The following is a 13,277-nucleotide window of genomic DNA, read 5'->3' as shown; positions in this document are numbered from 1 at the left end:
ACCGTCCTCAAATGGTCTGCATGCTCTGCTTCTGACCGAGAATAAACCAGAATATCATCGATAAATACGATCACAAACATATCCAAGAACGGTCTGAATACCCGATTCATCAGGTCCATAAATACTGCTGGGGCATTTGTCAGCCCAAAAGACATAACTCTGAACTCATAGTGCCCATATCGGGTCCTGAATGCTGTCTTGGGAATATCAGCCTCTCGTACCCGTACCTGATGGTAACCCGATCGCAGGTCTATCTTCGAGAAGTACCTGGCACCCTGCAGCTGATCAAACAAATCATCAATCCTGGGGAGGGGATATTTATTCTTGATGGTTACCTTATTCAACTGGCGATAATCAATGCACATCCGCAGCGAGCCGTCTTTCTTCCTCACAAATAATACTGGAGCTCCCCAGGGTGACGCACTAGGCCGAATGAAACCCTTCTCCAATAAATCTCTCAGCTGCTCTTTCAATTCTTTTAATTCTGCAGGTGCCATTCTGTACGGAGGAATAGAGATAGGCTGAGTGTCTGGCAACAGATCAATAGCAAACTCTATCTCCCGTTCGGGAGGTAGACCCGGAAGCTCATCTGGGAATACATCTACAAATTCATTAACCACTGGGACTGACTGAAGAGTCGGTGCCTCTGCCTCTAAATCATGAACGCGGACCAGATGATAAATATACCCCTTTCTGATCATTTTCTCAGCCTTGAGGTATGAAATAAACTTACCCCTCGGCGATACTGTATTACCTGCCCACTCTATAACTGGCTCCCCTGGGAATTGGAATCAGACTATCTTCTTTTGACAATCAACATTAGCATAGCAAGAAGCTAGCCAATCCATACCCATAATCACGTCAAACTCGATCATATCTAACTCTACCAAATCCGCCTTAGTGCAGCGGCCATAGATAATCACGGAACAATCTCTATAAATCTGACTGGCTATAACAGAATCCCCTACTGGTGTAGCTACCTCAAAAGGCTCTATCGGTTCGGATTCTATCCCAATTTTATCAGCAACGAGTGGAGATATAAATGACAATGTAGAACCAGGATCAATCAATGCATACACATCACGAGAGAAAACCAGTAATATACCTGTGACGACATTAGGCGAAGCCTCCTGGTCCTGTCTGCTGGCTAAGGCATAAATGCGGTTCGAAGGACCGCTAGAACCCGAAGCTCCGCCACGACCCCTGCCGCGGCTTGCTGGTGCTGGAGTACCTTGCCCCGCAGGGCGCATCGCCACCGAGGCTGAAGATGAACCACCGGCTGACCCGGTAGACTGAGCTGAACTGCCTGTACCACCTCTAGCCGGACAGTCTCTCATTTGATGGCCCTGACGGCCGCACACAAAGCATGCACCCGTAGCTCGGAAACACTCTCCCGGGTGCTGTCTCCCACAGTAGGAACACAAAGGTCTGGGTGGCCTCATCTGACTGCTGGAACCTCTGTTCAACTGTGAACCTGAAGCCCTGGAGCTCGGGCCTGCCCCTGAATATCCGACACCTTCAGATCTCCTACCGGTAAACTGTGGGGGTGTAACCCGGCCTGACGGAGGAGGATGTCTGCCTGACTGCTGCTGCTGAGGCTGTCCGCCTCGAGAATCTCCAGAATAAACTGCGAATCTAGCCCTCTTGGGTGGCCTCCTGTCCCGATCTCTGCTAGAATAATCAGCTCTATGTCGGTCCTCCATACCCAGGGCATAAGCCTGTAGTCGGGCAATATCCATGTCTGCCTGCAATGCCACCGCCATACAGCCATCAATCAAATAACGGTCTAACCCCATCACGTATCTGTGCATCCGATCGGCCATATCTGCTACTATGGCAGGTGCATACCGGGCCAAAGAATCAAACTCCATATTATACTCACGGACGCTCCGACCCCTCTGCTGCAGATGCAAAAATCGGTCAACCCGCGCCCGCCGTAACTCTGGGGGCAAAAAGTGGTGAGTGAAAGCAGTCACGAACTCGTCCCAAGTAGCTGGGGTAGCACCCTCACCTCTGGATAGCTCCCAGGACTCATACCAGTGAGCAGCAACATCCCGTAGTCTATGCGAAGCCAACTCAACAGACTCAGTCTCTGAAGCCCTGACCAAATCTAGTGAGCGCCGCATCCCCCGAATAAAGTCATGGGGGTCCTCGTCGGGCTTAGACCCGTAAAACTCTGGAGGGCCACATAATAGAAACTCTCGAACCCTCAGGCTGTCACGCCTATCGTCATCATCATCATCTCTCCGCCCGCGTCTGCGAGCCTGTCCCGCTACCAGAGTGGTCAATAACTGCACAGCCTCTCTCAGTGTCCTGTCCTCCGCCCCTTGCTGAGGAGCTGGAGGCGCGGGAGCTGAAGCCCCTGGAGCTAATGGTGAAGCTGCTCCAGACTCCTCTGACGATGAAGACGTAGCAGAGTCGGCTGGCCGGGACGTAATATCACGCATCATCTGAGCAAGGGTCCGAGTACCCTTCTGAGCCCGGCTGGTCACTCCTACTACGCCCTTTTTCTTCTGGGCGGCCGTCGCCTTTTTCGGAGGCATCACTGAAAGAAAAACAACAACAGATCAAAACAGAATCATCTGAATAGCACAGTTCTATCGCACGATCTAAGATCAGAAGAAAAGACAACATCCTAAATGTCCTGTAGCCTCCTGTTTATAGATGTGGTGCACAACACACCGATAAACAAGACTCTACTAGACACGATCTGTGGACACTCCGAGGACAAACCGCTCTGATACCACTTCTGTCACGACCCAACCCCGTAGGCCGTGACTAGTGCCCGATCTGGGCACCCGAACCCATCTATTAAATATTATCTCAAATTCTATCAACTCATTCTAGTATATGGCGGAAGCCGACAAGGCTTTATTTCAAATTTAGGTAATTTCCAGAAAAATTTCGGCAGAGTTTCCTTTGTTTTACGGACTATCCAATATACCCTGCACGTAGAAAATACCAACGAAAGCCACACAGGGCTAACCAAGCAATATATAAACATATGCGGACCGGCCGCCTCGGCGTATAGGGTCGCCCAAACAACATATGCGGATCGGCCGCCTCGGCGTATGGGATCGCCCAAACGACATGTACATACATTCATACAGAAAGACCCTAACCCACAAACATGTCCACAGACCTCTAAACAGACCGACAGAATCATATGACAGGACAGGGCCCCGCCGTACCCATGAACGAATATGTATAAATGCACTAACAAGTATATATACCAAAAATATAAGCTCCGGGATGAGAGGAGCACTCCGAATAGCAGAAGGGGGTGTCCTAAACAGGTGGATCACCAAGCTGTGCGTCTGTACCTGCGGGCATGAAACGCAGCCCCCGGAGGAGGGGGTCAGTACGAAATATGTACTGAGTATGCAAAGCAGAAGGTACAGAAATAAGTCTTGAACAGTAATTGAATCAGAAGTATGGAAAATAATACATATCCCAAAAATATCAAAATGTTTATTTCCAAAGTATAAATTATGCATAGGGCACAGGAAAATATGGTCGCCCGCCTGTCGATGGCGCCATAACACAGCATAACACCAGAAAGTTTCAAATCTCCGAATCCCCGGCACACATCACAACACAGCATAACGCCAATCACAGCATAACGCCAAACATATGTGGAACCCGGCCCTCGAGCGAGGAGCTCGGTGAACCATAAACACAGCATAACACCGGAATGTATCATAATACGCACGACAACCGAACCGGCCCGGGAACCGGCGAACGATATCATAGGGCACGAGCGGAGTAGTGAGGAATCATATGCATAAAATCATTATCATAAATCCAAAGAGAAGTAAAATAGTCATATTTGAAATCGGAACAATAATTACAACATTTTCTTCCCGAAGTTACCGAAATTACATAAAGGGCGTCGCGGGACCCACGGACGAGTATAGACCCGAACTGAGCCCGCCTATGAAAAACATACTCATTTTATATCATACAAACTCCTACGAAAATTTCAAAGCAATCCGAGCTTTTCTGAGGAAGTTATGGGCGTTTGAACTTTTGGAATCGCTAAAGAACAAGCTTTGAAACCTAAAATCAACTTTCATGAAATCTTTACAAATCATAAACTCCGAGGAAAAAAGGATCAATGTTATGGCATATGCGCCCAAGAATACCAAGGAAACAAATACGAATCATAGACAAGCTCGGATTTGCGAGAATAGAGTTTCCTAGAGGCTCGCATCATGGCCTACTTTAACTAAGGCATGCCAAAAGAAAGGTTACTTTACATACCTCAAACGCTCTCCAATACGATCCAAACTCAAGCTAAATCCAACCTATGATTCGGGCTGCCCACGATCTATAAACAAGCCATAAAATGCCAAACATTAGCTAAAGACTTTTTGGGCATTAAATTCCAATTTCGCCCTTAATTCTACAGAAATTTGGGCAGCATTTCCCCTGTAAATAGGCTACCCCGAGAATTTAACTCGGCCGTATCAATCAACAACAACAATAACAACCAACCTAACAACATTAATAATCAATCCGAAAGGTAATACAACAATAATAGCTCTCTTTTCCATCATTCATCAACTTTCATAAATTCAATTCGACGACTTACCTTCAAGCCAAAATCGACGCTTATACGCTCACATACTAACCCGAACCCATACCAAAAACATTTCAGGACATTCTAAGCAATTTATACATTTTTTCCAACAATCCATAAATTTTCCCAAGCTACCCGAAACAGCCCCTAACCGAGACAGCCCCCCTAACTTTTTCTTCATTTCCAAATCATGGTTCGTATCTACAATTTACATTCTAACAATGCTATTTTCATCAATACACAATTTACATTAAATGTACAACAACTTCCAAATCAGTCCGCAATATTTACAACATCAATTTGAGTCAATAAACTTTCATTTCCAACATAGAATTCATGGCGACGACGGCTAAACAATAAGCGATACTAATTCAATTCTTGGCACATAAGGTGACCCATTTTCGGCTAACACTACACATATACATATATGGATGATTCCCAATTGTTCTTCACCTTACAATGATCATAATCAACTAACTAGGCATTAATTCATAATTTCAATCACAACACAACAACACCCATTTACACGGCTCAAGCTCCACATACACAACTCACCTCCAACATTTCATATTTCATGATTTTCCTCCATTATAACATACTACAACATGCATACAGCCTTTATAACATACAAAACATAATGAGTTCTTACCTTTCTTCTTCAACTTTCCAATAGCCTAGGGTTTCCAAAAGATGAAAAATGATGGTTTGATCGCTCCAACGATGCTTCCACGCTACTTAGGGACCTCAAAATAGTGGGTTTACAACAAAGAAATAATTTTGGGATGGCTTGAAATGGAGTTGATTTTTCTTAGTCTTGGCCGTGAGCTTCTTGTTGAAGCTCTTCAACTTTTAGTTTTATTTGCTAAGTGTTGAAGTGGTAAAGATGACTTAAGGTCATCTTTTAAGCTTCCACAATATTTATCCATGTGTCCCATGGCCCACACATGTGTTGGACCAATTAAAATTGGCCACACAATGTGTGGGACCATTTGAGGGCCACAAGGCCTCATTTGCAAGATTTTTTTTTTTTAATTCCAATTTATGAATTGTGGTCCCAAATTTTTCCTAAGTGTTCAATGCCAACAATTCCATATATAACTTATGCCTCGAAATAAAATCAAAGGTCAAAAGTCCCGACTTCGAATCCCGGAATAGTCTTGGCTCTAAATTATCATAATTAATCCGGGTTGTCCCAATGTATAAAAATACGGGACGTAACAATTAGGTTAATTATGACTTGGGTACAAAGATTAAGCAAGATCAGCGCCATAGGATGAATGGAAACCAATGAGTGTACAAGAGAAATGTTAGCACCAGTGATGTAAATATAAATTGTGATACTACTTTAACATTCGAGCACGAATGTTCCTAAGGGGGGAGAATGTTACACCTCGAAAACATTTTGCGTCGTTCATATCGTAAATTGGTTAATGTAATCTCGGGAATGAGACCATCCGTGAAAAATGATGGAAAAATTAAGTCCCTAAAATAATTCCACTGGATGAACAGTGATGCGGATGAACAGTTACGTGGGTGAACAGTAACACAGATGAACAGTTACCGGGTGAACAGTAAAAATCAGAAAATTAAAAACGGAAATCTATTTTTTTCAATCATTTTTACCCCTCTCTCACCCCTAAACTCTCCCAAAATAATCTCTACCAAGTTCATGAAAATCCAAGAGCAAATCCAAGTGTTTTCATCAAAGATTTACATTAAAGATTAGCTTATGTGAGGGATAAAGCTTCTATGGTGTTGTGGTGACATTAAGGGTTGTTGTGAACTAAGAGATGCTTTGATTTCGAGTAGTAGTTGTTGTATAAGGTAAGTATATTATCTCTTTTCTTGTGCTTAATTTTATTCAAGTGTTGGTTGAGTTTTTTGAATGAAAACTACAAGCTAGTGCTTGAAATAGCATGAGGTATTGTTGTCTTCTTGTGGACTGTTTTGGGGTTGTGTTCTTATGGTAATTTATGGATGGAAATTGATGGAATAACTTGGATATTCTATTTTTGATGTTTTTTTGGTGTTGATCTAAATTGGAGGGGAAGCGAAACATATAGGAAAAGTGTTACCCCATTTTAAAAAAAAAATCGTCGTTTTGTTGTTGTTGTTTGTTGGACTATTTTGAAGATGTAAATATGGTTTCTAATTGCTGGGAATTATGGAATATAACCTGACTATATTGTGGCTATTGTCGTTAATATTATTCATGTTTTAATTGATGGAAGGGAAAAAGGAAAACATGTAAAACTAGGACACGGAAGTGAAGGTTGAAGAGTTAAAATATATGGATTGTTTAGAGATTATCTTTATGATGTTTTGGTTCAAAAAATGATATAGTAAACATAAGTATAATTTTATGAAGGGTGTGTACTGAATTATGAAAGAAGAATTGGGTTCGAATTGCGCTTTGTTATTCGTTAAACGAGCTTGCCGCTTGATATGATTCTTAAGGTAATCGAAGAGGTTTATATTGGATTATATTGCAGTTGTTGCTATTGTTGGTTGTTTTTTTTTTGTTGTTGGGCTATTGATGACCTTTGGTGTCTTTTGGGATGTAGTCTAAACAGGGGAAATGTTGCCCGTTTTTTTCCGTCGCATATAAGATTAGCGAAATACGATAATCATGACCTTATATGTTGACGAAGATATCATTTCACATATTGTAGACGCAAGAGGATTATGTTAAGTTTGGTTGTGAATTGAGAAGGAGATTATCTAGGTATGTTAAGGCTATCCTTTCTTTCGTTTTGGCATGATCCTTATGATATGAACGAACGTACGTATGAATAGACTTCCATATTACTCTACTCTTAGAAGCATTAGAAGTACTCTAATATTTGATGCTCCTGTACCTCTTTAATGATTACTCCTTCTGTTCACGGGTCTTGAGATTACGTATGTTGATGATGTTAGCTTAAAGATATTTATCGAAGGTAGTACGACTTTATGCAACTCTGAGAGTTCTAGCTATTCATCTTATTTATGTGTTGCATTTATTTATACATATGCACATTAACCCATGACCAGAAGACGTTATATACGCGTATATTGTATGTATATGGAGTATGGGGAAAGGGATAGGCGTTATATATGCATTACCACCTGATCAGCTGGTACACAGTGATGATGATGATATATGGATCGGGCCATACGTTCTTCGGCACTATTATATGATATATGGATCGGGCCGTACGTTCCTCGGCACTAACATATGGGATATGGATCAGGTTGTACGTTCCACAACACTGACAGTTATATTATGACCTATGCATATCATACGCCCTCAAAGGCACTTTCAGTTATATAGAGTTATGTTGATATTTACAGATGTTAGTCACAGATGCATTCAGATATTCAGATTAGACTTTATGTTTCAGACGTCTCTCATATTTCTTATGTACTTGATGTTCTTATGCCTTACATACTCGGTACATTATTCATACTGACTCCTCTATTTCCTGGAGAGGGGCTGCGTTTCATGCCCACAAGTTTGCAGATACTGGTTGGTCATCCATCTAGTAGGATGTCAACTCAGCGGTTAAGATTGTTGCACTCTATTTGCTTCGGAGATGCCAGGGGTCAGCATGATTATATATGCATGGGTATTGCGGGGCCTTGTCTCGGCCACGTTATGTTATGTTTTTAAGTAGAGGCTTGTAGATAGTTATGTACAATCAGATAATGTTCAGTCCTGTTGTTTCATATATTGCCACACAGATGATCATGACAGCCTTGTTGGCTCATATAGTATGTTCAGCATATCCATATAGATGAGTCTTTCAGACTATTTAATACAGACACGTTTTCCTTATGAGTCTATTGAGTATCATATGATGGCCCTACTGGCCCACCTATATTTATGTTGATGTCACAGGTGTATGTCAGATGGTGCTTGACTAGTACGGTCAGGTGCCCGTCATGGCCCTCCAGTTTGGGTCGTGAAAGATACGACGAGATGCACACAGAGGCTTGACATGCGTTATATATATATATATATATATATATATATATATATATATATATATATATATATATATATATATATATATATACATATATATGCATTACCTCATGAACATGCATAGCATTTATGCGTATCATTGACTCTCAGAAGCAGTTCAGACGTACAGGTTGCACTCATTTACCCTATGTTTTGTTATGTCTGCCTCTCTCTTATGTCTTACATACTCAGTACTTTATATGTACTGATGTCTTTTTGTTTGTGGACGCTGCGTTCATGCCCGCAGGTAGATAGGGAGACAATTCAGACCCTTAGGTTGTCTTCTCAGCGTTTGTACAGGAGCATTCCACTTGTTCTGGAGTTGCATTTCAGCTTGGTATGATCCTTTTGTGTACATTTACGCATGGCAGGGTCTTGTCCCGTCCTCGTTATGTTATGCACTCTGGTAGAGGGTCGTAGATAGATATGCACAGTTATATGTTCTATGGCCATCTTGGTTCTCCTTTGTTGTATCATTACCTTTGGTAGCCTTATCGACTTGTACACTTGGGTTCAGTTTAATTACGCATATATATATCCTTTGGGCTTGTGTCCCTTACATCCATGATATCTATTAGTCAGTATCATGGCCCTCACTAGGGTATGGTTATGTAATGCATGTATGTGTTGTAGTGCTCGGTATCCGGGTGCCCGTCATGGCCCTCCGGTTAGGTCGTGATAAAAGTTGTATAAAGCAATTCATCCTAGGGCTATCTACGAGCCGTGTCTAGCAGAGTCTTGTGTATAGTGTGTAGTGCACTACACTTATAAATCGAAGGCTACAGGGCATTTAGGAAAATTGTCTTTCTTTCTCATCTTAGATTGTGCGATAGAGCCATTTTATGAGGATTCCTTTTCCATGACCGTGTGTTATGATTTCAGTAATGCCTATGATGAGGAAAGCTTTAGTGACCCAGAATGGCAAGTCAGTGGCAGGTAGGAGAAGTGGACGGGTATGGATTTTGAGGAGGGCGAGTCCCAGAATGAGGTTCCATCTCAGACCTCTCATAATCTGCCCTCTCTAGAGGACCATAGTGGAACCCCAGCTCCAGGTCCAGCACCCCTAGTTCCTCCACATGATGCCTCAGGCCAAGATATGCAAGAGACCATTCAGTTGTTGACTCAGTTGGTGGCCGCTCAGGCCCAGCGTTAGGGTATGGGTTATGGTGACAGGGTTGTTAGTGCCATAGTTTGAGATTTTATTAATTTAGACCCTCCAAAATTCATTGGGTCGAAGCCATATGAGGACCCATAAAATTTTATAGATGGGATGATGAGGACGCAGGGGGTGATGCATGCTTCAGACACTGAGTCCGTAGAGTTGGCTTCCTATAGATTACGGGATGTTGTTGTTCATAGGTGTGAGACTTGAATGTCTTCTAGAGAGATTAATGCACCCCCACCCGTGTGGCAGGAGTTTATAGATGCCTTCCTTCAGAATTATTTGCCGCCAGAGATTTGACGGGCCTGAGCTGATAGGTTCCTGAACCTTAGACAAGGGAACTTGAGTGTTCGAGAGTACAGTCTTCATTTTAATTCATTGGCTAGATATGCTCCATGTGTTGTAGCGGAGATGGGAGATCGTGTGTACAGATTTATGAGTGGATTGGGGCCATACTTGAAAGATAACTACATGATGTCTTCTCTTCGGACAGGTATGGATATTTCTCGCATCCAGGTGCACGCTCAGAACCTCGAGGAGCTTAAGCAGTAGCTGAGGGCCAAGCGTGACCATGATAAGTGTCATAGTAAGAGAGCTAGATCTTCAGGTTTTGTCAGTGAGTCCAAAGGTGGTCAGAGGTAGCAGATCTCGAAGTGTTCATCCTATTCAGCGGCTAGTGCGCCTGCACAGTTCTCAGGACCCAGGTTTGATAGACGTACTCATCTTAAGCCGAGCGAGGGTTCCATAGCTTCTAGTTTCCAATTTAGGGGTAGTTCTAGTCAGGTGAGGTCATATCTACCATGATGTATTCAGTGAGGGAAGTTATATGCTGGGCAGTGTCGCTTGGGTTCAGATGTTTATTATACTTGTGATCGTGTCACGACCCAACTAGGGGCCGCGACGGGTATCCGAGGTTAACCACCGAGCACCACTCGTTCTATTTCTTATCATGCTCATTTAATACCCTTTTACCAATTTTATTCTCAAGTTACAAGAAAAATCACTTTTCAAGTCAAAACATAATATCTTTATATGTATAAGCCTTTAGGCTATCAAAATAATGGTTTTATACATATACATCATAGTAACCTTGTGAGACCACATAACCCGCATCGTGTATCTACGAGCCTCTACTGGAATACAAAACACATACACGGGACAGGACCCCGTCGAGCCCAAAATATACAAACATACACAAAAGAATAATCAAACACCTCCGGAATAAAGGAGTGCTTTCAGTCAGCTAACGGCGTCTAAGAATCTGGAGCAAGATCTCCTCCCTGTCTACCTGTGGGCATGAACACAGCGTCCAAAGAAAACGGACGTTAGAACAAATATTTTACTGAGTATGTAAGGCAGGAATGAAATAAACAAACATAATAGAGGGATCAGGAATCATGAGAGAAGGATATAACCTGAATGTATATCATGGACAACATACTCTCTACATATATCGCATTTTATATAATCATAATATACATGTTATCACATCCCATACATCATCACATACATCATCATACACCAAATACGCCATCACATACATCCTCACATCATAATCCGTATCGTTACCCGCGTCCGGGTAACCCTCATATGCCGCCCACTAGTGGTGATCATGCCCGGCCCTCTAGGCTCTGTGTAAACATAGCAGCCCGCATTAGCGGTGACATGCCCGGCCATATAGGCGCGGTGGAATCATACGCAGCCCACATTAGCGGTGAAATTCCTGGCCATATAGGCGCGGTGGAATCATACGCAGCCCGCATTAGCGGTACCATGCCCGGCCATATAGACGCGGTGGAATCATATCACACAAAATCAATCATAACACATCACTATTACACATCTCATGCTATAGCATCATGTTATCATTTCTTGGTATTCCATGCATCCCATAGTCGTATTACAAGTTAGCATTATTCATCATCTTATTGTCATAGCATACATTAGCATTGAGAGCATACATTAGGCTTTAAGGCAACCACACTATGTCGGGGTGATGTAAGGTCGTGAACCCCCGATTGTATTATGGACATTTTACGAGTATCATGCCTCACCGTGAAGGAAATAAAGCATAAGGCGAGTGCTAACAATAATAACATCATTAGCATTGTAGGAACATCGTGCCACAATTTCTTGAATCTCTATACTCTAGCTCATTGTCATCATTATCATGCTTATAGGTAATTCGATATATAGAAGGACTCGTAAGCTTCATCTTATAGAAGGATTATGGAAAACTTGAAGGATCCAAGCCTTTTGAAAGAAGAGTTAATCCTCACATACCTTTCTCGTTTAAGTAATCTAGCGTTCGCTTATTCCCCTTCAACGTCACGTCTCTACCTTCAAAAGAGGATTCGTACTAACGTTAGTTAATCAACTATAAGAACGCACTACTATTTATAGAGACAATTGGGCAACACTTCCTTTTTTTATACTACTTTTCCCATATTCCATATCAACTCCCAACACTCACAACAACAATTGCAATATAGCAATCAACAATCATCATTCATATACAATGACCATGATCCACCATTTCTCTTTATTTTTCCCACATTTATGGTTTTGGTTTCGCTATCGTATTTTCTCATGTATCACACTCATCTCATGGTCTACATGTCATTTATAATGTATTCATACTCACAACACACTAACATTCATGATTCAATTCAACTACCATTCACTCATGGCACTATTCACTAATTTATGACCCATTTGCTATGCTTTTCTACAATTCGGGTATCTTAACCTTCCAATACCTTAAGCAACATGGAATGGTCATGAAACTTACATTGGATGATGGCTGAACAAATCTTGAGTGGAGTTTCTCCTCTAGCACCAAAACCCTATCTCCTCTCTTTTGGTTTTCTTTGAGGAAGATGAACTTTACTTGGGTTTCATACACTTAGATTCATGGATTATGTGTTGTTGATCTTAGTTTCCCTTTGATTTCCCTTGTAATTGAAGAGTAGGGAGGGTTCTAGATGTTTCTTGAAGTGTAGAGTGAGAGTGGAATGAAAAATGAAATGAAAAAGGGGTCCTTATACTGAAACTTAAATCTGCCCGACCATATTATACGGACCAAACATACGGTCCGTACTATTTATACGGACCGTACGTGTGGCCGTATGTTTGTTCCAGTAGCTGGTGGCCTTCTTGGCCAATTATACAGTCCAACATACGGCTGGTACAATTTATACGGTCTGTAGGTTGGGCCGTATAATGCCCAGTGATTTCGTTTTCGTTCTCGTTGTCTCGTTTGATCCCCGATCCTCATGGAACCTTCTTGTCACTTATTTAACATCCCAACATCAACCTTAGGGACATTATTACACTTCTCTAAGACATCATTATGCAGTCATGGACTTGTTGCTCAAAATTCTTATCCGATACACAACGTATGATTCGCTTTCCTTAACAACTTTCTTTCCTTGCATTGTATGCCTTTAAAATCTCATTGAGGGTCATCTAATACTCTTTCTTACTCATCAAAACACCGCATATGCTATGTTCTTTTCTTGCCTGCT

The 13,277-nt window shown here is 42.1% G+C and overlaps 1 protein-coding gene across 1 annotated transcript; it reads right to left on the bottom strand.

Moving 5' to 3' along the window:
- Positions 1–791: 791 nt before the first annotated feature.
- LOC132636233 (uncharacterized) lies at positions 792–5,796 on the bottom strand. Its single transcript, XM_060352981.1, has 4 exons — positions 5,232–5,796; positions 4,264–4,330; positions 3,234–3,323; positions 792–2,545 (listed from the first exon to the last, which is right to left on the bottom strand). Exon 4 carries the CDS (start codon positions 2,541–2,543, stop codon positions 792–794), a length of 1,752 nt encoding a protein of 583 aa, XP_060208964.1. The 5' UTR covers positions 2,544–2,545; positions 3,234–3,323; positions 4,264–4,330; positions 5,232–5,796.
- Between the last annotated feature and the right edge of the window lie 7,481 nt (positions 5,797–13,277).

The sequence above is a fragment of the Lycium barbarum genome, chromosome 4, assembly GCF_019175385.1.
Source record: "Lycium barbarum isolate Lr01 chromosome 4, ASM1917538v2, whole genome shotgun sequence".
NCBI classification, from domain to species: domain Eukaryota; kingdom Viridiplantae; phylum Streptophyta; class Magnoliopsida; order Solanales; family Solanaceae; genus Lycium; species Lycium barbarum.
Note: the sequence above shows the minus strand (reverse complement) of the source record. Positions and strands in the feature narration are given on the sequence as shown.